At 38.2% G+C, this 27,283-nt stretch overlaps 1 protein-coding gene across 1 annotated transcript; it reads right to left on the bottom strand.

The window, feature by feature from the left end:
* Positions 1 to 126: 126 nt before the first annotated feature.
* On the bottom strand, positions 127 to 27,053 carry LCP2 (lymphocyte cytosolic protein 2). The gene is made up of 21 exons (XM_077786761.1): positions 26,777 to 27,053; positions 24,218 to 24,280; positions 21,655 to 21,701; positions 16,215 to 16,280; positions 15,334 to 15,365; positions 14,214 to 14,260; positions 12,824 to 13,025; positions 11,980 to 12,092; positions 11,059 to 11,128; positions 10,757 to 10,840; positions 9,964 to 9,989; positions 9,844 to 9,863; positions 9,634 to 9,738; positions 8,708 to 8,738; positions 8,055 to 8,067; positions 6,929 to 7,049; positions 4,481 to 4,530; positions 3,531 to 3,634; positions 2,640 to 2,717; positions 1,246 to 1,401; positions 127 to 550 (listed from the first exon to the last, which is right to left on the bottom strand). The coding sequence occupies exons 1-21, from the start codon at positions 26,852 to 26,854 to the stop codon at positions 428 to 430; spliced, it is 1,629 nt and encodes a 542-aa protein (XP_077642887.1). The 5' UTR covers positions 26,855 to 27,053; the 3' UTR covers positions 127 to 427.
* Between the last annotated feature and the right edge of the window lie 230 nt (positions 27,054 to 27,283).

The following is a 27,283-nucleotide window of genomic DNA, read 5'->3' on the forward strand; positions in this document are numbered from 1 at the left end:
TGAGGAAAAAATTGGCTTTTGTCTTCTCTGCAGCTTTGACAATGTTTGGGTCTACTCCGTATCACTCCAAATAACAAAATTGCTGCTGCAATTCTGATCAAAAAAAAGAGCTCCTGTGAAAGCAGAGGCGTGTCCTGATCTTTATTTATGGTTCATCAGATTTGGTGTGGAAATAATTTCAAGAGGATATAAATATCTTGGAAGATAAAAATTCTCATGTGCTGTATGATTAATGGACACTTTGTAGGAAAATTATATTTATAGAGTACTGTATTTAAGGCATAATTTAAAAATAACATAGTCCTTTTTCTTTGAAATGTGAATTTTAATGACTTCATTATTTTAGTTTGCTGAAAAGGGAAATATCTTGAAGTTTACAAACTTCAGAAGGCTTCAGTACCATGTGTGATCTTCTCTCAAGTTTCATTTAAATATGTCCTGCAGCATATTTTAACATGCACTGGTTTCTTGAGCCTCTGTCTTTTCCATCAATCAGAAGAAGGGGTGTTCTTTGGAAATGGTCAATGATATCTGCTACAGAAGAAAACTCCTGTGGGATGGAAAAAACGAGAAGGATAAGGCCAAAATGTCAGAATTATTAGTAACTGGTAGAAACAAAAGGGGTTTTTTTTAAATTCTAAATATTTATCAATATTATAAATATATATATAAGGTCCAGATTAAGTGCTCTCATTCCTACCATGATCTGTAGCTCAGTAATTCTGTGTACAACCTGTTGCAATGTTGTATAATTAATTTGTATAGTCTTGGTCTGTTTAACACATGCTGTTGCCACTGTGCTTGATGTGATGACTGTACTTGAGAGTTCTGGGGTGGCTGATGAGTTCAGGGGCTCTGTCTGGAGCAGAACTGCCAGGAGTGTGCTGAGCAGTCTGTCTGGGGCTAGCAAATCCACAAAGTCCTGCAGGCTGGGGCTGAGCCACCAGTCTGGGAGCAAGGCTGGAACTTGGCAGGTATGGATTAGCTCTCAGCTCTGCATTTCCCTTATCTGGTATCTCAGTGGCAAACAAACATTCCCTAACCAGGCACGTGGATTTCTAATGGCTGTATTCTAAGGCCACCCCTTCATTCCCTGAGTGCAAGCAGCATAACCTGATTCTGCTTCCAGCAATAACTCTGAGACAATAAGCAGAATTCCACCCCAGGAGAACAGCCACCTGACACTGAGCAATGAGGCAGGAGATGCTTGAAATGAAGAGAAGTATTGTGAAAAACACATGGTACCTCTTTTCCTTTTAAGCTGGTTCCTAACAAGTATAAGTGGTCCTGCTCCTGGTAGCGGATCTGGATGTTGTACACTTTGTCTCTGTACAGCACCATCAGGACATAGGGGTGAGTAACTGTTTTCCGTGAGCTGTCTCTCACCAGGAATGTTCCATCCTGAAACAGGAAAAAATGAAAGGTGACAAACAGCAGCCACTTCTGGCTGTGTAACAACTTTCACTAAAGCACTTTGTGTTTTTCTTTCTGAAATCTTCGTTTCTGATAAGAGAAACTGCAACATTGAAGCATTTGGGTCTTTTGACAAATGTGTTGTCTTTCAGTTTGCTGCTTCAAACTTTCCTCTCTGTTACAAAGCAGATTCTAAAGGAAGATAGGAATGGTGTTGTATGAGGGAGAGATTCCATTACAGGAGGAAGTGAAATATCAAAGACCAAACCTCACATCACTTTAACCAGAAGATAATTTCATTTCCAGTAAGTGCCAATCACGTTTCCCATGTGAGGTATTTATAGACAGCTTAAAATAATGACATTGTGTGATTTAGGTAAAGGCAGTGATACTGTACCACTCTGCTTTTCTTAATTTCATATCTCTTTTGAAAAGTCTTCCATTGAAATCCCTTTCTTAAACGCACTGAATGGGACCTCATCAGCTGGACTTTAGTACAAGTCACTGCAACGGTACACACACCATCTTCAGCTCATGGCAAGTGCTGTGAGGCAGCACAGGGTAACCACAACTCCCACAGCAATAATTCTATTTATCTTTATGATAGCCAAAATTATATACTAAATATTATATATGTGTTATATTATTGTATTGTATATTATATATTATATATTATATATTATATATTATATATTATATATTATATATTATATATTATATATTATATAATAGACATTTTATAAATATATATTATTCATATCATATAATATCAATATAATTAATATAATAAATATTATAAATTATATATTAGGTGTTTCATATAATATATTACATATAATAATAATATATTTAATTTATTATTATGTAATATTTATTTTCTATTTTAATAATGTTAAAATATAATTTAATAACATATTAAATTATTAAAGTCTATTTTATCTATTTAATAATGTTACTAATATTATTATAATAAATATTTAATAAATAATTTATTTTAAAATTGTTTATTTTACAATTAAATTAATTTCTTTTAAAATAATAAATATTTAATGTTTCTATATTTAATATATGTATTTAATATTAAATAATAAATATTAAATATTAAACTGAAATTGTATATATTTGATTTCTTTCCACAAGTACAGAGAAGCCTTGTTTGAACCTGTAGTTCATTTTGCTGGTGTCTATGGCCCAGACAAGGCTGGACGCCCAGGCCTCTGCAGTACCTTGTTTATCTTGCGGAGCGCTGCCTCTGCCTCGGGCCGGCTGACAAAGGCCACGTACCACTCATCCTTCAGAGAGCCCTGGGGGACAGCACAAGGACACAGTCAGCTGCCAGGGAATGGCAACACGCAAATGAGTAGAGAGAAATTGCAGTGTGATATCTGCAGATGGATATCTGGGTCTGTGTGCAGAATCTCTGTGTGTCACAGACCACGCTGCTATTTATTGTGGTATGGAAAGTGCTGCTAAATTGTTTTAAATTGCCTGCTCTCTTTGATAAATTTGAAAATATTACAGATCTAGTCATAATGCCCCTGCAGGTAAGCTAAAAAAAATAGATATTTCCAAATAATTTCAGTAAAATATTTTAAGTGGCATGGTCTCTTTTGTCTACCTGGACACTAGGCACAAAGGCATCCTTTGCCTTCATTTATCTGTTTGGTTTTTAGCTATCATCTGAGACAACTCTGAAGACTTCCTGTGAATGTACTATTTATGATTGCCCAGCAGTGTTATCACCATGAGTGATTTGCTCTAAACTTGTTTTATTTAAGGAAATGTGAAGCAAAAATGCACTTAAAAGAATGAGTCCTTTACTCATCAAAGTTTTGTGGAAGGAGAACTGAAAGTCTGATGCTGCTTGAAGGCAGTTGTGTAAAACAAATAATCCAGAAAACAAGTATTTTTCTTATTTTGCTCTGTTGGGGTTCAGCTATTGTTGTTTTTCTTGGTGAGGACAAAATAAGGCACTACAGTTTGACGCAGAAAAGGAAACTGAAAGCACGCAGTGGTGTCCTGACAGCGACTACTGACTAGAAAAACAACCTTGAAAGGTGTTGTCTCTCAAAACCAGAAAACTTGCTCTCTTTACAGCTATGGTTCATGTTTTGTACCTCATCTTCCTCCGTGTTTGCCTGGTGAACAGTCTGTCTGCTAGGAATTGGCAAGGGAGGCCTCATGTCAGCTGGACCTCTGGAAGGAGATCTGCTGTTGCTGCCTTCAGAGATACAAAAGTAGAAAAACAATGTTAAAACCAGGAAAATAATTTCATCTGCGCACCCAGGGTGTAGGATCTTGATTTTATGAAGTATGAAGTATTTTTATCACTCTGGTACTGAGACATCTAAAAATTATTTGAAATCAGATTTAGGCTTCTCTATGAGAACCAGGTTCTTGACATAAGTCCATCCTTGGTGCACAGGGAATTTAACTGAGCTCTTGTGGTTCAGATCTCCATAAGAACAGATGAACTTGAAATAGGGGTGACATTTTATCAGTTTCTGTACCACAGTTACTCACTGGAGAGCATCTTGGTTTCTTTAGAGACAGAAGTAACATTGTCTCTTTGCAATCCTTGACTTCTCAGCAATTAGAAAGTAAAAAATTTCACTGAAGGACATTGACAGCTGTTACCTTGTGCGAAAAAATCACTTGTAAAGCAATTGATGTCTAAGTTTTCTTTAATTTTTTTTCTTGCGAGATAAATATGGTGCATATTTCACATGAAAATCATTTGCTAACCTTTTTGAGGAGTATTAGCATACCACAGTGATTTGCATAGCTCAGTTCTCAGTACTGTACAGAAAAGGATGGTTATATGAATTTTTGACACTGTTGAACTAGGCAGGAAGCCCAAACTTCATGGGGACAAAAAAGCCCAAAATCTTTGATTCAGGATAAGTAAGGTACACAAGATGCCTTTCAGGAACTTGGTCGTTTTCTGTTCACAGTCCAAACAGAAACATCCATAGGAAAAAAGGCTATTATACTGACTGCACTAAACCTACCTTTCAGCTTTCATTCATTTAAAAAAGAAAAAAATGTAAGGATGTAGGATACAAACCTGGATGGAAGCGTGGTGGTAGAGAGCCAGTTGAAGACAGGTTTCTAGAGCTGTTTAAAAAAGGGGGAAAAAAAGAAAAAAAAAAAAAAAAAAAAAAAAGGAGTAGTCATTATAATTACAACATTTCTCTACAACATTTCTGTGCACTGATCAGGTGGACTTTGTGCCTATTTTACAAAATGTGAGACCCCCTTGAGACCTGTGCAGGGTGAAGAAAGCCTTCTCTTCTTCTTTTTGTTTTTCTTTCCTTCTTTTTGTGTAAGTGGATCTACCTTTAAGTTCACCTGGAGCTCAGCATCTGGGAATAAGTTAATCAGTAAAGGCCACGGAGACTTCTGTAGCAGGGATGTATCCAGCTTGTGGAATTTTCACAGGGAATGACCCTGTCCTTCCCCAGAGTAGCAAGCACAGGGAGCAGCTCACCAGGCCACCAGCCCTTCTCGCTGCAGGGTTCCACTTACAGAGTTATTGTTCCTGCAGCTTCTGTAACATTGTTGATAAAAATGCAGCTTCACATTTATGTTGCAAGCTGGGAAGGGCCAGCAACATCAGGGGCTGGGACATGTCCCACATGATGAAAGGCTGAGGGAGATGGAAGCTGAGAAGGCTCAGGAGAGATCTTTTAAACACATAAATATCTGAAGGGAGAGCCAGGCTCTTTTCACTGGTACCCACTGACAAGACCAGAGGTTCCCTCTGAACATCAGGAAACATTTTTTAATGTGAGGGCAGACAAACACTCGAGCAGGTTGCCAGGAGTGTTGTGGAATCTCTCTCTTTCCTTGGAGACATACAAATTCTATCTGGATGTGGTACCAGGCAGTCTGTTCAAAGTGACCTTGCCTGGGTAGGGGGCTGGACCAGAAGACATCCAGAGATCTTTGCCAGCCTCAACCCACATCCAAAACTGCTCAAAATGTAGTCCCACTCTTCAGTTTCTGGGGACTATTTTTTTTTTTTTGTTTGTTCACCTAATTGAGAACAAATTGCCTACACTCCTTTCCTTTACTGATCATATTTCTCTTCTGCTTACATGAGCTGTTAAAAAGGCTCTGAGATAAATATGCTAATTTTGTTTGCACAACAAAAACACCCTATCATGACTTGATTTATGGGAGAGAATCAGTCAACCCAGGGGCCTCTGCTACAGCAAAATTTGGCAATGCTCTTTGAATATAAGCAGAAGTGTTCATCATAGGAATAGTTCAATTTGCATATGACCTTGCTATTGCTATTGCAGTATTTGTTTTGGTGTCAGCAGTTCCAGAGAATGATGGCAAATGTGAGGAATTCATCAGAGAGCCATTAAAAAAATACAGAGATTACAAAAAGTGCATCAGACATAGACTCAAGGAGCCCACTTTAAGTCATCAAAGCCTAAGTCTGTTGCATGGTACATCAGAAATCAAAATTTAATTAGGGGTTCTTCTGTCTAGCAAGTGGAGGCATAACAATCAAATATTTGTAAGTTGAAGCTGGAAAGATAATTGCAGCAAGTTTCACAATTTTAAATAGGAATTATCAACCATTAGGGTCAAATTTAGTAAAAAGGAGGTGAAATTCTTTCAGATTCCACTCCAGACAACTGAGGTGGAGTTTTTTCATTTTGAAGTGTGAGGAATTGCAGCTCTAACACTTAAGCTCCTTGAGTGTACAGGACCCCTTTGTCCTGAATCCTGCCTAGTTTTATAGGATATGATCCCTTCCCAAAAGGACTGGTCATTTTTATGGACCCTGCAAGCAATGGGAGAGCAATGGATATCTCAAGAATAGAATCCTTGTACTGTGTAGGGTCTTGATGCCTTAGGATTTAGCTTTTCTATTTTCAGATCCTGCACTGCTTTAGTGTACAACTCTAAAACTCCATGGCCTGTCAGCTGCTGTTCTCCCATTTTATTGAGATAAAACAATTCCTCTCTAGGCCTGGAACTCAAGGACACCAGATTGTCTCAGGCCCCAAGAGATGTAAACAAGAGTGAACTGGGGGGGATAACTTGCAGTAAATGACTTCATTACCTGAAGCTGTAGTTGGAGGATTAACCCCAGAGATGTAAATGAACAAAATTTAAATTGTCTGAAAAACTCTGACCATTGTCCATCCTGGGTGTAGCCCCTTGGAGGCTTTTGACTGCCCAAGGTGTACCTATTGAAGGCCTTTAATAAATACCTGCTTTTATTCTCTTAAGTTTGTCTAGCCTCTGTTCTAGGTAGCCACTCCAAGGCATCAGTTTAAAAAATTTCATTGCCATAAAACAGAGAGATTCATGGTTTTTTCTTGGTTGCCTGATATACACTCTCTGCTCCTCTTCAGAGCTTCAATTTTAAAAAGGATTCTCCTGGACAGTAAGAACATCACTAATTAGCATCTTGTAGAGGCAAGGGCACAGTCTCAGTAATGAACTACCAAGAGAGTGAGATTCAAGGAATGAACCAAAATATAAAACAAACCTTTCTGCAGCAGGAATGCTGTTGGATCCTGGTTTTGGTGGAGGTTTGATAGATTTGGGTGGGAATGCATTGGAGCTGTATGGGGGCAAAGACAGCTGTGGCACTGGTCTTTGCAGGGCAGCTGTGGAGAGGAGAGAAGGAAATTTAAATCCTACATCAGCTATTCTTAAATGAAGTAGAATGAAGAAATTCTGTCACCTTATTGCTTTTTAATTAGATAAATATAATACAATAAACAGTTCTTGATGTGTTAGTTACAGATTGGAAAATCATATGGTCAGCTGAGAACTTAGAAGTAGGTATTAAAATTAAAAATAAACTGGAACTGGCTTGAGCAACATTTACATTTTCTAACATCTTTTTGGATAAGCCACAATTCAGGTACCTTAGCTGCAGAAGGTGGTACATGTTTTCTGTCATGCTGCTTCTAAATAGCAGATTTGATATCACTTTTTTAAATATCATTCTGAGATTTCTCCCAGCATGAAATAAAACATTTTCTTTCTGCAGTGTCCTCAGACCTGAACTAGCAGTAAGAGTGTGACAGTTTAACTGTGTTCTGCACAGCTTAAATAACCTTATTCTCCATGGAGGCTTAGGGGCAGTGATAATTCATAGAGGCTTGGCCAAATGTCCTGCTTCTGTTATGGAGTCACTTTACCAACTCAGTTTCAGAACCAGCATTCTGCAGTAGTATATAAACACTGCTGGTACATGGAAGAAGTTCTGCTTCTGTTCATAAAAGTGACTAACACTGCACAGAGCCTGGTGCCAGCAGGGTTTGCTGAGGACTGGGGGACACCAGGCTTCTGTTCCCAGCTGTGTGCAGAACACAAATCTCTCTATTTCAAAAGAACAAATCCTGCTGGCTGGTAACTGGCTGACTGAAGGAAGCTATTAGCTATTCATTTCCTGGGGTTTGTGGCTTTGATATATAAACCTGCATCGGGCACTTTATAAAAATTCTACTGCCTATTGAGGTCCTACCTGACTTTAGAAATGGCTCTAAGGAAACAACCACCAAAGTAATTTCCTTTTTTTTTTTTTTTTTTTTTTTTTTTTTTTTTTTTTTGAACTAAGACAAAGAAAGATTTCAAGTTTGAAAAATCAATGTAGAAATACTTACTGTCTTCTTCATCCTGGGGAGCCAAAAGAAAAAAAAATTAGCAACATATTATAGAACAATTCTTAGGAATATTTTACAAAACAAAATCTGGACATTGGTGAATTTTGAGTATACAAGGATTTGAGTATACAAGGATTCTAATATCTACAATGTCACTTCCCTCTAAAATGCTTTTGTCTTGATGCAAAACCAAATAATTTTTAAAGTTTTAAACAAAATATGTGGTAGATGTCCCATAACACATCTTGACCTAAAATAGTCAGAAACTCTCAGGAGATATAAACTTTCTTTATTCCTTCAAGTAAGTGTAGGCTCTCAGAATCATCTGAAAGTGAAACTTTTAGGTCAGCTTAAGCTGAAAAAATCCCCAGAAGCCAAACTCTTTTTTAAGCAAAACCACTTCTCCCATGTCATAGAGGAAATTCTAGCCTTATTCTTCCTGTTATCCAAGATACAGTTCTCAGGGAACAAATTGAGCTTGACACAGAAGAACTGTTCAAAAACAACCCATGTGCCATGAAAGATCCATGAATATTCCTTACAAATTATAAAAGAAATGAGTTTACCTTTTCCAGCACTATAAGTTTATACAGGTACTTAATTTTACTGTAACCCCTTATAGTTTTAAATATATGCTTTGAGACTACACTTACTTCATTTTTCTTGTGTGGTGGCCAACTGTGCCTGAAAGGAAAACAAAACACTCATCATAGGTAGAATAATACTCATTCACTTCACGTGCATTAGGCCATATTTTCAACTTGAACATGAATTTATAGTAAGTCTTAAAGACCAATGGATGCAGAAACACTTTTTTCTTCCTCATAAAAACATCTAAGATTCTAATGCATATAATCTAAAGCATTATTCTAGTCCTTAACCCATCTTGATTTTATCAAAAGAAAAATGTCTGATGAATTGATTGTAAGATTAGAGCTTCAAACAAGCTTGTACAATGATGAAACATTCAAGCCTTGAACTCATTTACAATATTTGACAACACTGCTGAAGCATATCATAAGGATATCAGGCTTTGTTTTCTCTGATCAATTATCCTGGCTGATTAGTAGATCTCAATTATTTCTTCTCTTGTTTTAAGTACAGGCAGTGTTCAGCCCCCAGGTGGTCTAGAAAATGGGGGAATGATCCAGTTCTGCTAGAAAATGCTGCTGGCTGATAAGAAGGAGTTTTGTAGGCTAATAAAATCAATGAGATAAATGTACAGCTTTCCTTTTCTAACACCCTAAAACAACAGCAATAGAACCCATGTAAGAATGTTCCCTAGAGCAAGAACTTGCTCTGCTGGAAAAAACATGGATCATATATATCTTTGTATGACTTGGAAGTGAGTCATGCCCCACGTAATGGCTCTTTCAGATATGATTGGAGAGAGGTTTTCTGCATTCACACCTTTCTGCAGCTTCAAGCACATCCTGTGCATATTAATGAACCAAACTGTGATACCCACAGACCCTGTTGTCATGCAGTACCAGTAAATCAGACCATCCTGTGCTGCTTGTCCATATTTTTGTTAAATTTCTTTTCTCCTTTATTGAATTTTGATTAAATGAGCACTTACTTTCCAGGGCTTTGCTTCCTTAGAGGAGGTGGGTTGCCTCTTTCATACCTGTCACTTGGTGGGACAGGAGGTTTTGGCATCATTGCTAACTGTTCTCCCAGGGATCTAAAGCAGGAGCCAGATGACGAAATAAAGGCAAAAAGCTGCTTATTAAGAAATAACTGGGGAATACTGGCAATGAGAGGATCATTTGCAGAGGACAAATCTTACCTTAGCTGTGAAACCAGAGGCTGCAAAACAACAAGGAATAGGTATATAGAGAGAATATATAAGTGCATCAAAATAGGCAAAAACTATCAATATTCACAAACAAAAAAAAAAAACATTTACCTTTTCAGGAATGCCTGGCTTCTTCCCTGAAAACAGCAAAAGCTTATATTTAGAAAAAGTGAGAGTTAATTAATAAGACTTCCTATGAAATAAATGAGTTTTGAATAAAACTGAAAGTTAATCTTGCTGGTTGAAGAACTCACATTCTGATATGTAAGCCAGAAAAATATTGTAGTTTTGCAAGTGATGTTAAAATCGCCATCTCTCTTATTGAAGAGAAATTTAAATATTTTCAACATGGCACGTGTCACAATCACATTATCTAAGGTTCAGCTTTGAATTACTGGATACTTTCTTGCCATTATATAACAGATAAGAGTTTAGATAATAAAATAGTAGAGTCATATCTGTAGATGCTTTGTATAATGTGGTTTTCAGGTCTGAAGGAAATGCCAGTTTTTTTCTGTGCCTTATTAATTCTCAGCCTTCTTTTAAGTCTGTTGTCACATTACCTACAGCAGTGTATGCAGAGTTTCATTACCTTTGTGTGCAAAGGTGATTTCCTCCTTTAACCTACTAAATATTTCCTTGTTCAATCACTTAGGTGTACATCAAACCTTTATTGCACAGGGTTCTCATAATGTCTTTCTGTTCACCTGTCTGACCCAGGGTTGCTGTTTTTTACATGAAATTTCTCTCCTACTTTGTAAGTTCTGCTCACACCACTTATTCATAAACAGATTACTTTGTTTACATTTGGATGAGCCTTGTTCTTTTGCATTAATTATATACAAACTGATGATTTTCAGTAATTGAAGCAACCCCAGTGATATTAATGTAAGCAAATACTGACCTGATCCTGGGCTTTCTCTTTCATATGGAGGAGCAAGGCGATCCAGAGAGGGTTTGGTGCTTCTGTCTATAGAAGGAGCTGGGGCTAAACACAACAACTGTGTAAGATCATTTGCTGGTATAGGTCATTATATCTTTCTTTTGCATAGATTAGAACTGATGTTACTTCTTAAAACAACAATTCAGACTCCTGTATGAGTAGCAGAAGAGAGTGGAACTGAGGGAAAAGAGGAATTGGAGTGCTGCACAGTCTGTGGGAAAAGCTTTCCAAGGAGAACAGCAGCTGTACTCAGCTGTACTCACGTTTCAAAGGCTTCATGTTTCTGTCTCTACTCAAGTCGTTGTTGCTTGGTGGAGGAGGGAAAGCTGGCAGCTAGAACAAATATTTCACAAGTGGTTAAAATGTGTCTTCACCTTTCTGTTTGGGGTGTATTAACCCCGCCACGCACATCTGCCAGTCTTGTGTGGCACAGCACAAGGAGCATGAAGGACAGGAGCCAGGCACCCTCCTGAAGCATGACCAAAATCATTGATTTGTGTTGGATGCAGAATTGCCTCCATCTGCTGTGCCTCCCAACACTCCAGTGGGATGTCTCCTCAGGAAGGGGAGGTGTATTGTCAAAGGAAAGGAGCTTCAACAACACTGCTGTATTTCTGTGACACTGCATCAGACCAGAAGTCCCTCCATCACATCCTAAACCTTTACTTGTGTAAACACTGGGAGGATTAGTGTACATCTGTTCTGGCAAACACTGAACCTATAGTGCTAGCTGTCAACAGCACAAGAGCTTTCAGTTTTGAAGTATTCACAGCAGGGAAAAAAGGAATCAAATCTTGGTCATCAGTGTTCTGATTATACAGTCTCTTACACTTTTATGTGGTCCTAATTCAATTGGGCAAGTGCTAGAAGTATAGCTTGGAAAAACATAACCTTGTTTTCAAAACAGAGGCATCCCTTAAAAATATATCATTTATGTGGGAGATGCATTCACAAGTAGGTATATATCTCCAGTGTAAGAATCAATGAAGTAATATGAAATAATTAAATATATTTCTCCCATGAAATTTAATTGTTCCTTGAACAATGGCCACCTTGTAACAGAGTTCAAATCTATTTTGATGGCTTCCTCTTTATACACTAGGTGAATAAAAATGGCCCTACACTTGGACTTCTATGAAGGTTCTGGGATAGAGAATAGGTGAGATATTAAGAAAGGAACATACAGTAGCACTTCTTCCCCCAAATGAGGCTGGTCCTGGGGCTAGGGCAGGTCGCTGGGGCGGTACTGGAGGCTGATGTGGAGGCTGATGTACTGATCTGGTTGTTGTAGGTCTGTCTAAAGAAAACAAAAATCCCAAACTGAACAATTCCACAGAGTTTGGTTATTTAATACTCATTCAAACTTTGTGACAAAGAGACCTTACAAGAACCTGGCTACTGAAGTTAATAAATGATAAAGACATTGCTGTAGGATTTGACTGGCAGTTGCTTTAGGATCAGTGTGTTGTGTTGGGAGTTCCAGGCTGGTCTGTCCTGATGGGGGTGACTCCCCCGCCAGGCTCTGGGCCACAGGATTTATTTCATGCCCTGCAGCACAGTGTGTGAAACACCAGCCAGTCTGAGTGGCAGCTTTGTGCTCCTGAATGGGCTCCACACCTCCAGGCTGCTGAGGAAACAGATGTTAAACAAAAAGGCCAGGCAGGGACAGCTGCTTGTTCTTTTCCCAAATTTCACTAGAGTTTATTTGCCATTTTGGTGACAACCTGCTCTGTCCAAGGTTGCACTGCTGAAGCTACTGCAGCATGTACATGTGTGTAACTTCCTACAGGTTCAAATCAAAGGCCAAATAATGCACACATCATATGAAACTAATCTTTATGCCAACAGAGCTTGACCAAAGTAAAAAATGTAACTTTAAAAGTCACAGAGTTTGTGCCACTAAATCTTGCTTATGAACTACACTGATACCTTCAAGGAAAAACCTTCTATATTCACATTTTAGGTGGCTGATAACATGGGAAAATCTAATTTGTAATATATTAATAGCACTTAATTTTTAGTAATTACCTATATAATCTGTGCTGCTTGGGAGTGACTTGGCAGGAAATATGACACTATGATGTGCTTCTTCATTATTGGATGGAGGTGGCTCATAGCCATCACTGTCATGTTCTGCTTCCTCAGGCTCCTCTGTTGGTGATTCATAGTCAGCCTCATCTTCCTTTTCCTGGCCTTCATCAGGGCTTTCATAGTCATCATCATCATCATCCTGGCAAATGAGAATAAAAAGTGGATGCTGGAAGAGAACACTAAACCCTGCAGAGCAGTTTCCTTGTGGCCTTTCACTGTGGTATTTTTCACTCTGGAAAATACCAAATTTTTACAACCAGTTTGAGGCGAAAAAAAATCTGTTGAAATAATATGGGGAAAGGAGGAAACGTTCCACTAATGCATGGAGCACTCAAGAGCTTAAGAAAGGAAACAAATATCATTTGATGACAGTGAGTGCAGTGAGAGGTCAAGATAAGGTGCAAGTTTGCTGAAATGCAAACAAGCCAGTGTTCCTAGGAACACAATGGAGCAGCAGTTGATGCTGCTGATATTCATTGTTACTTTCTAACATGTCCTCCAAGCATGCAACCCAACTTTTGAAAATTATTCATAAAAACTGAGGTCTTTGATTCGGGTCTTGATGCCCTCCTGACCCAAACCAGCCTCGTTTGCAGAACTTCACAAAGGGATGGTGTCAATATGGTCATTGCACATCTGTGAAATCTGCCAAGGCTTGAGAGAAAAAGAGCCCTCCATTTGTTCATTGATACCACAGCTGGAATTTCCAGATCCTCTGCACTGGCACAGTGCCCACGTGCTCTGTAGGTGGTTACTTTTATCTCTTGTGCTCCCAGAATAACAGCAAATCTCCTGTGAACTTATTAACAAGTGGCTTCTAAAAATGCCTCTCCCCTTTATTTTTGGACAAAAGCCATGAACACTGGTCAGCCTCAGAGATCTTCATAAAGGCAGGCTGTGCATCAGCAGCTGGGGGGGTGTGTTTCACCTAAAGACATTCTCAAGGCATTTCCTATGCCCAAAGGCAGAAGGAACTTCTGCTAAATGGCTTTAAGAAAAAATACTGTTCAACAAGTTGGCTGTAGAGAATAAAATGGCAAGGTTGCAACACAGCAACCTTGGATACCTCTTTTAAAAGCTTCAAACAGGCATGTAAAATTCAGCTGTGATTCTGTGGGGACCTGGTCATAGGTTTGGAGCTTCTGCTCTAGCAGTGGAATAGGAAGGCAATTCTGAATATCTGGGGAGAACCTTTTCTCAGTGAGGAATTTTGTATTCAGCCACTCCCATCATTCCTGCTCCATCTTTTCCTCCCCCAGCTGCCCCAGCTGTGGTGCCCAAGCAGGCAGTGTAGAACAGACCCCCTGATCCAGGGGCTTTTCTTGACCCAAATACTCACAAATGAGGACCAGCCACCATCATCCTGAGCGTACCCTGGGAAAGAAGCACAACCACACATTTCTGAGCATGGACAGCTTTGTCAGAGATGTAACAACTTACAGCAAGTGTGGAAGAGGTTTTACAGTGACTTCTGTGAGCCAGAGAGAAGTTTGAGAAGAGGATCCATGTTTGATAAGAGGATCCATGTTTGACAAGAAGTTCCATGTTTACCCCTGAAAGAATTTTCTACCAAGGTCGTTGACATAGAAACCAAGCAAGAAAGAAGGAGAAATAAGAGAAATCTGCAACTGCCTGTTCCAATGGGCACTTTGTCTCTCGTGACCAAAGACTAAAGTGTAAACTTATGAGGTTTGTAAGAATGTATAAAAGGCATGCATGCTATAATAAAAACAGTTTGAAGCCTTCTGAAAATGGAGTGTTTCTTTGTGTTGTCTCTGTCTCAACCACGACAAGAAAGAACCCAACAAATCCCAGGAGGGTTCTGGGGCCTCAGTCCTGTGCCACAGGAAGGAGCTGTTCTTCCAGAGGCAGGCTGGCAGTGATGAGGGCACTCTGAGTAATAATCTGATTTAAAACTGTCCTGCTGTGACACAATCTGGGTGTTGGCATTTCAAGTTTATGCCACTTCCAATTTAAATTTTATCATTTGAAACAAAATGCTTTCAGAATGAGCCCAGACTTCTTATCTCCTTGTTTAAGAGTATTTCAGCTTTCATAAAAGAAGGGTTTGGATTTTTTTTAAATTTCAGCTTCCCTCTCTAATACAGTGATGCTATGAGGAAAGGCAGAGAGTGGAGATAAAATATATAAGCATTGATACAATTCACTGTTAAAGAAAGACATTTTGACTATTCTTTGGTAAAAGTCTCTGCTCTTGCCTTCCTTCACCATCTTTTCTTTTTAAAAACACTTTTTCTTACTTATTGTTCTGCATCTATGCTTTTCATTTTTGCAACTTCTTTATACTCCCATATTTTCATTTACTCTGTTGGATTTTTGGTTCCTAACCCTGCTCCCCTCTGTTGACTCTGCTCTGCAAGTATTAATTTAACATTTTAATACTTTTAAGCACTTTTTGTCATTAGGGTCTGCCAGTATACACTTACCTGTGTTTTCTGGAGACTTTTGTGTTTGGACCCTGCAATAAAGATACAAAGAATAAATTCTTTCTGTTAAATGTTTGATGCTTCTATTGCAAATAAAGGCAATAGTTAACTGTTACAGTAGAAAGAAGTTTACATAAATGAGTTTAACTCTGCCCAAAATGCCATGAACACATTAGTTGATATTTACATAGAGGATCCTAATAAAATCTAAACTGTTTCAAGAATTGAAGACAGAGAAGTCAAATGGTTTGAAGCAAGGGGACTCAGTAAATACTTTTACCAGTCCTGAAAACAGAAACTTCCAAGTCAAGTTCATAAATGTAAGGTTAAATAAGGTTTTCATGGTTTTCAGTTCTAGTTTTGGATTCTAGTGAATGGAAGTGTGCAAAATCATGTTATCAGATGATGCAAAACCATGTTATGTAGACTGGATTTGGTTTTCATTGGGTAGGATCATAAATTGTTCTTTTCTCATAGAATGTTCTTGCAAATTTTGCTCTTCTTTTATTGTGAATATTATATTCAGTGACAAATATTAAGAAGTAAAGAGTAGAATGATGTACAGATCTGTGGAATGCATTAATGATGATTTATTAATAATATATACCTAGGCTTCATGGCTTTCTTAAGGGCCATGTGCTCAGGTGGAAACTTGCAGGAAACGTGCAAATGTTACTTGGTTTTGGACATGGCAGAAGTATCTGGGTGTTCACAGGCTCAGGATCTGATCATTGATATCAGATGAATTAATGAAACAGAGCTTTATTTTATAGAATTTCCAGGGTAAACTTCTGATCCAAGCATCATTGATCAAACGAAAACCAGTCCAGAAAAGATCTGTCTGAAAGCTTTGAACGAGAAAGCTGAGTTGTCTTACTCACCATTTTGGAAGGAAAGAGAGCCTCCCTTCATTTTTGTTTATTTCTTGGCTTAATTTACTTACAATTCTATTGGAAAGAAGAACAAAAATAGTTTAAAAAATAACCTTTGAAACCCATCGCTTGTCAAAGCAGCTAAATAATTTTCTTTGCCATTATCCCTCAGTATTTGCTAAATTTAATCTGGTAACTCATGATTATTATTTACCATGTGATAAAAACACTGAATTTATCATCTTATTGCAAAGTTGTGCTACAGCATATCCAACTACAAACTAGATTGTTCTTCCCTTGGTAAAACCCCATGTTGTTGGATTGTGTTTAAAAATAAACACTAAACCCAGCAAGCCTAAGGAACTTTGGGTGTTGTAGACATTGAACTGCTTCAAATAATGGCCATGGCATTTGTATGATTTTGCATGGAAAAAGCAAATAATGCTTCAGGAAAACAGAGCTTATGGCTGCAAAACCAGGGACTGAATGTTCCCTGAAACTCTTCTCTATTCTGTTTTCCTTCCTCTGCAACCAAGCAATCCCTCCAGCAGAGAAGGAGGAAAGCCTGATCTAATTCCATGTTTCAATACATTTTCAGGGCATAGCAGAAATATTATTTTGGCTTTTTTAATCAAAATATAATTTTGATTATTTTATTTTAAAGAAAGCTTGGGATGAGCCATGATCTGATTCTGAATTGCTATTATTTCTTATTGAGGAGCATCCAACTTCAATGTTGTTTCCTTTTGCTGTAGGGGATAAGGAAGTTGCTATGTGAATAATAAGTTCCATGTGAGACATCAGGAAATGTCCTGGGGTGAGCAGTGGCCTGCACACATCATCGCTTTGGTTGAGAAGTCAGTTATGGGAATTTGTCTGTTGCTTATTCCCTGCTGTAGAAAAGGATATTTCAGAATGTCTCAGGTTTTTTTCAGCTAAAGAAGTAAAATGAAGTTCTCTGGTTTTCTAGCTAATAATTCTTAGAGTTCAGACTTCCCTGGGTGTGAATAAGACCTGAGTGTTTGGAAACTTTCTGGACTAAACCTAGGCTGGCTGCTATGGGGATTTACACCAACTGGTTTTTGAGGAAAAACTGAGAGGAAGATGTTGATCATCTCATCTCGCTGCCAAAAAAAACTAATCATATCATGCTTAAAATACAGCGTCTAATCTTCATCGTTTAGTTGAAATGTTTCAAACCAATGGCTCAGAGGGTTTATTAGAAGAAAGCAAATTCTAGGAGGGTCAGGCTTTACAAGCAACGTTCTCAGGGAAGACTGGTGCACTGAGCAGCTGAGCCTGTCAGTGTGAGGAAGGAAGTACCAAAACCACACTGCTCTCTGAGCTGTGGGAGTGGATGATAGGAGAGGATAAGGCAACAGCACTTGCAGAAAATGTTACTCAGACTTCTCATTCTCTTTCTACCTCCTCCACCAGTTGCTAAACTTAAAACTGGCAGGAAGTTGAAATTTTTTTAAAAAACCCCACACAACCAGCCCCCAAATCAGGACTCCAAAACTGGCTTTTGTTCACTCAACTGCAGATAATGTTGACATGAGTAGAATCCACTCTACATGTATTGGGACAAAGGGCTTAAGATGGGTAAGAAAGGTGGAATACAAATTCCTCTAAGGCCAGGAGGCTGCACAGTTGCATATTGAGCACTGTTAAAAGCATAGCTGGTGTTCCAAATCTTTGGTTTGGCCTTTGAGAAGACTCTGCTGGGCAGATGCAATGCTGTCTTATTGACTTCAAAACAGACTGAACAGCAGTTATGTTCCAAACCTTGCCACAACCTTTAGACCAGCTGAGAGCATGTGTGCACATGCACTGACATCTTTTACCTTTTTAGCAGAGAAAGTGCAGATTTCTCAGTTTTTATGTTTGCACTTTTACTCTTCTGGAAGTAGAATGACTTTCAGCCTGTGCCATGTTTGCAGGCTCTGGCTGTGTCTCACTGAGCTGGCAGATGCCATGAGTGCAATCATGAGCTTTCTGCTGCTGCAAATTTCTCCCAGTGCTATGGGATACACTTTGGAGTGCTGTGGGATATGCCTTAAGATTTTTCCACAAGCCTGAAAGTTCCAGATCTCAGGTTTGCCATGGGCCTGCCACTGCAATAGCCAGAAGGACAAACAGCATCTTTAAAATTTGGAACCCTTTTCTCTCAAGACAGTAAACAATAGGAGTGACAGACTAATTCCAGAGTTCATATCATGGTTCAGGTGTCAACCAACCACCAGTGTTGTTTTTAATTAAATCTTTGCTTTTTCTTTTTATGAATTCTGACCACAGTAAGTAAGGCACATTCTGTTGAATGTGCTTTAAAATATTTTGCAAGACTCAAATTTGTTCTCCGCAAGTATAAAACTTCATTACTTTCTCTGACTGGCAGCAGTGCTAAGGAACAATAGGAAAACTCTGTTTTTCTCTTAAGCTGTAAATTGGCCTCTTGCTTCATTAGATTTATAATCAAAATGTTAGTAACATCCTCATTATTAGGTTAGGACTGATGGTCAGTGTCTGCTCTGTGTAAAATACACCAAATCCCTTCCCAGTCTCATCAGTGTATCTTTCAGGACTGTTTGTGAGGATTCAGGTTTGTATCTAAACATAGTGGTATTAATATTAACCTTTTAAGCAAAGTTTTCCAGAAAGAGGTCAGCCCTTTCAGTGGAGAGTGCTAAAGATTTTAAGTATTTTAATTTTCAAAATAGGGCTTAAATCTGGGTGGTTTTTTTAGTTTTTATAAAGAGGCCAAAAATTTTATTAAGATGTGCACCTGTAACAGGACTGGTGGAGATTGACTTTCAAAATAAGAATTCATTAGTAATAACAGAAGGTTGTAGAGTTTTACAATTAGATTCAGGAAATGACCTGTCATACCTTGTAATGACAACTGTGACCTACTTTTAATTCTTGAAAAGTCACAGCATCATCCCCAAATAATGACACAGTTATATTCAAAACCTGAGCACTGGCTTTGCTCAGAGATACGTGTTTAGCCAGCCCACACCCCCAGCTCAGGAGTCCTGGCAGATTCTTTGCAAACCTTGTGTGATTCCAGGTGCTGGCTCCACATAGGTCAGAATATTCCAGCTAAATTTACTGAGGAACAATCTCTCTTGTTAATGTATCTTTTATTCACCTTGTCACTGGCCAAGGCTGTAACACCTGCTATTTATATTTCTATAAATAGCTTTATATATATTATATAAATATATCTTAATTATTTATTGATATTTATATTATATAAAGCTATTTAAGGTTTTTGCAGGGTATGCTCAGGTTTTAGCACTGCTATTAAGTATCAGGTAGTGTAACTATAATATGCTAATGCCTCTTTCAGCTTGTAGGGCAACTCTTGCTACAACCAGTTGAGGTTTGGATGATGATACAAAAGAAAAGTGTGAATGTGTTCCAGCAGAAGTCACCAGCCAGCACTTTGTGTTTCAATGAGGGTGTGGAGATTCTGAAGTAAAGAAATTAATGTTTTAAAAAATGGCAGATTCTTCTGCCCATTAATTCTATCCAGCAGGGTTGTTTTGGGGTTTAAGTAGATTTTTGGTTTATTGTTGTTGTTGGGTTGTTTTTTTTGTTTTGGTAGTTGGTTGGTTGGTTGATTGTTTTTAGTGAGAACCAGTTCTCTTCCCTATTAAACCTCTCAATTCTTGTTTTAAATACTGCCATTATGTGGAGGACCTTTCTATATATATAATCACCATAGTCCAGTGAATATTTTTCTTGTTTGTAAGTATGAAAAAGTTCCAGAGCTTTCCTTCAGATTTAAATATCTATGTATTTATTCAGTTCCTCAAGCTGTGCACCAAGCTTCACTCTTCTTTTAAAGCTCTTGATTTCAAATTATCTTCTTGTTGAGAAATCCAAAAGATCTGAGTGAAAAGGCTGCTCAGTTTCTGCTGGGGTGTAACACATGAGAAACCCAGAAGAGCTGTCTAAAAAAGGCTGTTCACTTTTTCTAGGGTGTGAAAATCAAACTTTGAGGTATCAATAGGTTTGATGAGGAGGTAGAAGCAACTCCACATGGTTAGATTTCATTTTAATTATTCACCTATGGCATTAATATCTCTAATATGTCTGAGTTTATTAGACCATGCACTGGCTGTTTTTCTCCCACTAATTTGAAGAAAATCACCAGAAGTTCTCAATATTAAAAGCTCAGACAATGAGAACTAGAGGTAATTCTGCCAAAGGACTGCTAAGGTGGGCAAATTATCAGAGAATTACAAGTTCTATAGTATGGTTAGATGAGTCTGTCACAGAAAATCTGGTCTATCATCAACACTGTTAAATGTTTCTTTTCATTGAAAGTGAGTTCAGAAATTCTGAGACATCAGAGCATCTTCTTTAAATAATATCTGGACCTCCTTACTAAAATATTATACAACACCAACCCCTATTATCAGGATATTTATTGTGTGAAAATACAGATGTGATTTTAAGAAATAAGTCACATCTGAAGCTTTCAAATTCAGTCCTTCATATCTGATCTGAACAAGGATGTTCTGCTGGGTTCAGCTCTTCCCACCAGCTCACCCATGAGCACAAAATTTTTCAATATTCTTCTCTTCTCCAGAACACCTTCCACAAGCTCTGATGCAACTGAAAAGGCAAAGCAAATTGAGTCTTGTGTAGCAAAATCAAAATATCCATGAAGAGAGGGAATCTGGGAAATGAGCAACAAAGACACTGCCATGCTGGAACAGCTTGAATTCCCTTTTTTATCCCTCCTTTGTTTGAAGAGCTCCATGTGTCTCATGGTTAGAAACCTTTTAACCTCCAGGTTAAGTAGGTAGCAAAGAACTCATAGCAAAATAAAATCCTTCATTTTTCACCATGAAATATTAGAAGAAGCCAATTTCTCTTACTCAGTATTGACTTAATGGGGTTCTTTTTCCTCATTAAGTAACTTCTATGAAATTAAGGAAGCTATTGAGATGAATTGGAAACTTTTTCAAGGCCTAATCCACAGAAGCTGAGAAAAGCTATTGAACATTGAATCACCGGTCCAGATTGATTTCTCTTGAACACCCACCTAAAGCAAAAGCACAAGAAAATAATTTCAAATCCTCAGTTCTTGTGGACATAACTGACTTTTTTTTCCCCCTTTTAAGTTAAAGTCAACATTTAAGCAGTGAACAGTTAAATCACACTTCAAAGGTAATACTTGCATAAAAGTTTAACCTTTGTGGAGTTGCTTTTCTTTTGAACATCCCCCAGACAATCTTCTTGTATTGTATCATTTTGTTTGAGCAGTCATGACAACAGTCATTTTATTTTGGAATATTCTTCTTTTTCTCTCAGTATGCTCCAATAAACAAGTCTCTAACCAATCACTCACAAATCATTTGCCTGGTATTTCCTATGAGACTTCACTGCAAAACAGCTAAAATATTTTTTAACATTAAAAGAGTTTGACTTTACTTACGGCACTCTGAGCTTTGGGAATTTCTGAATATCATTTTCAGACATGTTCTGGAAAGGAAACACATGGGATATTGACAAAATTGTCCATGGAACACCCTGTGACTGATTCAAGTCATATACATATATTCAAGAACGTGGCAAGAATTCACCTGGTATTTACATGACTTCAGAAGGCAGGTATATTGAATTCCTTCATGTCTGCACAGTGAAATTGGGCAAGATTGTGCATGATTGCCAAATTTCAGGATAGAACTGTAGATTTTAAAATACAGAACCTTTGGCTGGAGTGTTGTTCTTAGAACCTTATCTGTAACAGAGTACATGAAAAATCAAATATTCTAGGGGACACATAGCTAGAAAACTCCTTGGACTTAAAAACAGCCTTGGCAGCCTAAAAAAATCCTTCTAGAAGCAGGGATGGGGGATGTTTGTTCCCTCAGCCACAGCACAGCCCCTGGACTGAGGCTCCACCTGACCGAGATGTGCTCTGGAAACCTTTCCTGATGCTCCTGCAGCATCCCTTCTCTTCCTCCAGCATGTGCAAGTCCACAGTCAGGGGGGATTCAGGCACTATGAAGAGTTTGGATTTTGTTAATTTAGTGCTTTGTTTAGTCAATCATGAGCTTCATGAATTCTCTTTGGAACAGGGAGGATAGTCTGGTTCTTTTTGTCTTTTTTACTGGTAACAGTAATAGGTTTCTAATTAGACCTTGGGTCACAAAGCTGTCGGTGTCATGGGACAGAACAAATCCTATCTGTGTTTTTCCACACTATTTTGCCTCAAAGAAGGAGTGAAACACAGGAAAATGTACTGCTTTTATGGAAATATCCTGCAGTGCTTCCTGAAAAATCGTATCTTTTCTAAAGGCTTTTTAAGCTTCTCTCTGGAGTTCCATTCTGTGATAAACTTGACAAATAATAGAGGTATAAACTCTTTTACAAAGGCCACATTTCTGTTTTAAATAAGAGAGAATTATATTGGAATAAGTTAGATGGAACTCCTTTGGGTTTGTTCATCTCAATAGAGCTTTCCTTGTGGTAGCCAGTGGACACAGAAAGGTGACTCTGAAATTAGGATGTTATTTGGATTAATTTTAGAGCAACATTTTTATGCCAGGTTTATTATGTAGATCTAACGACAGCTACAAACCCAGTAAACACTCAGCCTGAGCAGCTGCTTCTCTGCAAATGTAATTTGGCAGTTTCCAGTCACTCACAAAATACAAAAAGATGTTTCTTAGGAAAACCATTCATAGAGAGAAGCAATTTTTTTCCAGATTGCTTTGTACTCTGGAATATTTTACTGGACATCTTCTTCTGGGGTTCTGTTTAACAAGTGAACCTTTTCTTTTTTTTTCATTATACAATTGCCAAGTAATTCAAAAGCTTAAAAAGAGTCTGAGCAGAGGTGAGCAGCTGCTTGGCTTGCTCAGTAGAATACATCCCTCAGATCTGCTGGGATGCCTCTGAAGAGCTGCTGCACTCTGAGCTAATTACAGAAACACTCTGGAAATAACAGAAAATCTCAAAAGTCACTCAGAAATCACAGAGTTATTGCACTTTCTATTTGCACCTCACAAACTCCCAGAATGTCATTATGCTTCCAGAGGCAGAACTCCCACTCCAGGCACAGATCCCCCGTGCTTGAGCTGAGGAGCATCTCCTGGGGACCAGGAGAATAAATCCCATGACACATCTGAATAATGCTGATTGCACCCTCCAGCAGCAGGGAGGGGTCAAATCCTGTTCCTACAACAGGGGCTTGAACATTTTTATGCTTTGTTTCAATTAAATGTCAAAAAAATTAATGTGAGGACAAGTAAATGAAAAATACAAAACTTTAGAAGAGGTATGCAGAGATCTCCCCACTATGACTGATTAAATAGGACAAAATTACTACTTCTGGGGAAATATAATAGCTAATATTTGAAAATTAAAGTAAAAAGCAATAATACTAAAAGCTCATATACATCTTCTTGGATGTGTATTTAAGACCTGGAAACAGCTGCTATGTCAGTGGAAGTTATCAGCTTTTTCTAAAATTAAGCTAAGCCTGGAAAAATGTTGATTTAAAGCCACAGGGACTTTGCTTACTAGTTTTGATGCTGTTATATTTTATTGCTTTTGTGTATTGCTGCAGAAGAAATCTAATTTTATCTATAGGAGAATGAAGGAGATATTCCAATGAAAGGCCAGTTGTTCTGAGCAGGACTGTGTCTTTAGTGTGAGAGGATAATTAATAAATGTCAGTTATCTGTAGTTAATATTTGAAAACAAGAACTACCTATAAAGGACGAGATGAATTCAAGACAAGATTATTGGTTTAGAACTTCCCTGTCAATTTAAAAAATACTAAAAAATATTCATATTGAACAACATGCTTGGGCCTCCAGCATTGCATATTTAAAGCAAGTTGTCTGGCTAATTTTAGCAAAAGCATTTACCTCCCATATTTATACCTCAGTAACCACCTGGAAGGTGGCTCTCCATCTGCAAAATAAGGAGGAGTCTCAAACATCACTTAGTTGGAATTTTACAGGAAGGAATTTTACAGCTCCACTTACCAAAAACCTTTGTCCATTTATGCTGTGCTTCCTCACGACTTTCTCACAGTCCTTATACTTTAGCTGTCAATGAGAAGAAGATGATTGTTGCACCCTTAACTCTAAGAATTAATTAAGACAACATATGTTTGGCTTTGAGTAGATACCTTTTTGTATGCTATGGCCCACCTAAATGGCTCATTTTGTCCCATAAACAAAGATTTTTATGACAGACATCCTTCAGTGACTTAAAGGCTTTCATCCATTTAGGAACATGTTATTCCTCACACTTAGAAACCACCTCACAGCTGCCTGGCCCAAAGAAATATTTGAAAAATGGATTATTGTGGTACTGACTGGGATGAGCAGCTGCAGAAGTAAAGCAAAAACCTGATTATCCAGGAATACTAAAGCTGACTGATCCCAGTCACAGAATTCATTGTTGTGATCAAAAAGCTTTCACTTCTGGATAGAAATCTCACTTGTTAATCCTGGAAATTATCTATAATATTTGTAAAGCTTTTCCACAGTATTATGACTTCCAGTAGCATTTAGGACAAGGATATGCTCTTTAGAAGCTGCTCATGTACAGGTTGAGCACAAAGCAAGGCATGACTTTTAAACATTAAACAGTTGTCCTAAATTTGGTTTTGATTGGGGTTTTTTTGGTCTTTTTTGGTTGGTTTTGTTTGTTTGCTTGTTTTGGGTTTTTGTTTGGGTTTTTTGTTGTTGTTGTTGGGTTTTGTTTGATTGATTGATTTTTGTTTTGGGATTTATTTTTTTTTTTAATTTGAACTGTAATAGTACAGTGTAAGAACACAATTTATAGCTTAGATCTGTTTCAAGTTGGTCAGGTCCCTATCAGAAGGAGCCCAAAGAGCAGACAAAGAAACTTTTGGAGGCTCTGAGACAAAAGAATGACTTTTATTCTGTCTGAAACTTCAGTGGTGAAAGTTCTGCAAACGACCCTGTGCTGCTGGGACAGCTCCCCTACAGCAGAGGTTTCCCAGGGAGCTTCATGTGCTTTGTAGCCCTATCCCAGTTTTCATTTTAAGGTGTAACTTTGTAACTTCGGGTACGGATCCTGGAAACAACCGAACAGCAGAGAGGATATTTTTAGGAGCTACCTTCAGTTATTCATATGAAAAAACTCTGGTAAATATTTTAGGATACAGATTAAAACTTCAGTGCAGACTGAAGACTTAAACCTGTATATAATTTCTTTCCTACAGTGAACGCTATTGTGATGTTACCAGCACAAGTCTGTATGCAGAGGGAAGCAACACATCCCTGTGATTGAGACCTAATCTCAATCTTGAAGTAATTGATTTAAAAATGCTCTTTAGGTATTAAAAACAAACCTTGGAATATCCCAAATATGAACATCTTTGCTTTTTCTAAACCAAAAAAAAAAATCAGAAATTATTTGAAAATTTGGTTCATTCATCCTTTATCTCAGAGATAATATCTCTGAGTTTATATAGATCTCTGAGTATAGAATATTCTCAGAGTTTATCTCAGGGATAAGCTCTGTTCACTTGTGACAGTAGCCCAGAGCCACCTGACTTGGGCTGACATTCTTGTCTCACCCAGATTTTTTAGATTACTTAAACAGCTTTTGTCCTGATTTAGCTCCCAAGAGTGGAATGCCAGTATCTCCATTCTGGATCTTGATCCATAGAAGGGAGGCACTGCAGATAAATGTGCATTCAGTGATGGTAGAACTTACAGTTGATCCTTTTGTCACTGTTCAGGATATTACTATCAGATCTTTCAGAAAGCCGTTTTTTGCCTTCCTAATTTCTTGGAAATGGTGGTCCAACTTTGCTCTGCACTGCTGTTGTAATGTTTTTCGTACTTGTCTGAAGTTGCCTGTTGATAATGATCTCATCTATTCCATCTCCAGTTTTTGGTTTCACTTTCCTGTGCCACTAACTCCTGCACCCTAAAATTAGGGGCTTGTAAGTAGTTGGCAGTTTCACTTCTCTGGAGATTTGGTAGACACAGTTTCTATGTTTGATCTGCTTATCTTTATTAAGTAGTTCTGCATTCCACTATCAAACTTTCCTCACCTCCCTAGATAAGACTCTCACAGTTATAGGAGCCATTGAAAAAACAAAAATAAACTTCACATTATTTCAAAATTAAGCCCGAGGTGTGCCAAGTTTTATAAGTCTAGCCAGGGATGCGATTAACAAAGACATTCAGAGGCTCATTTGTTACACCCAGCAATTTGGAAAAAAATATCACTTCTGAAAATGATTGAAGATTAAACAGAAAACTTGTAATCTTCACACCTTAGTGCCTTCCGCAGCTGTTAACGTGTGTTACACCAACAAGCATTGTACTAACCTGTTCCCTTGCTCTAAGTAAGCCATGAGTTTCTCTTAAACCCAATTTAAAAATCCCTTTCAAGATTCATTTTCGCTGACCAGTTGAGCTCAGCTTCTCATTTGACAGCGGTTTTGCTTTTAGTTCTGCAGCAAGCTTTGCCCATTACAAAAGATCTGAATTTAGCCCTACCAACGTTCCAGCAGTTTGCTCCTCCATCAGATGAAGACAAACCAGGGCCAAACTCACCGTCCTGAAATATTCTGCTAAGTCCTCTGGGTCCCAGGTGAGCACGTCGGAGCGGTAGGGGACGTTCCGCAGGTCCATGGTTGGTGTCCCCCGAGGCTCAGGGAGCGTTCACAGCCCTGCTGCCAGCGACACTGCCATGGGCTCCCTCTCTGTGGCCACCTCCAAGGAATTTCTTGCCCAACCTCCAGCTCCTTCTGTCAAGGAACTGCTCTGGTCAATTGAAATGATGCTGTGAGTTCGTTCCAGAGAGACACTGCTTCCTCTGGTACAAAATGGTCTCTACTCCGAGAAGTTTCAGCTAGTCAGCCTTACCACTTCCTTTCTCTGAATATAAATAAGTAAACAAGGAAGCACAGCAGAGGGTTGAAAATGCTCTGCCTGCTACACAGAAATAAATGCCTATGGACCCTAATTGCTTTTAATTGCATTACTCACATTATACATGCATAAAAATATTGTAATATTATTTGCATAGGTGTGGGTTACTCTTCTGGTAAGGCCCCACTA

The sequence above is a fragment of the Lonchura striata genome, chromosome 15 (genome assembly GCF_046129695.1).
Source record: "Lonchura striata isolate bLonStr1 chromosome 15, bLonStr1.mat, whole genome shotgun sequence".
Taxonomy (NCBI): Eukaryota; Metazoa; Chordata; class Aves; order Passeriformes; family Estrildidae; genus Lonchura; species Lonchura striata.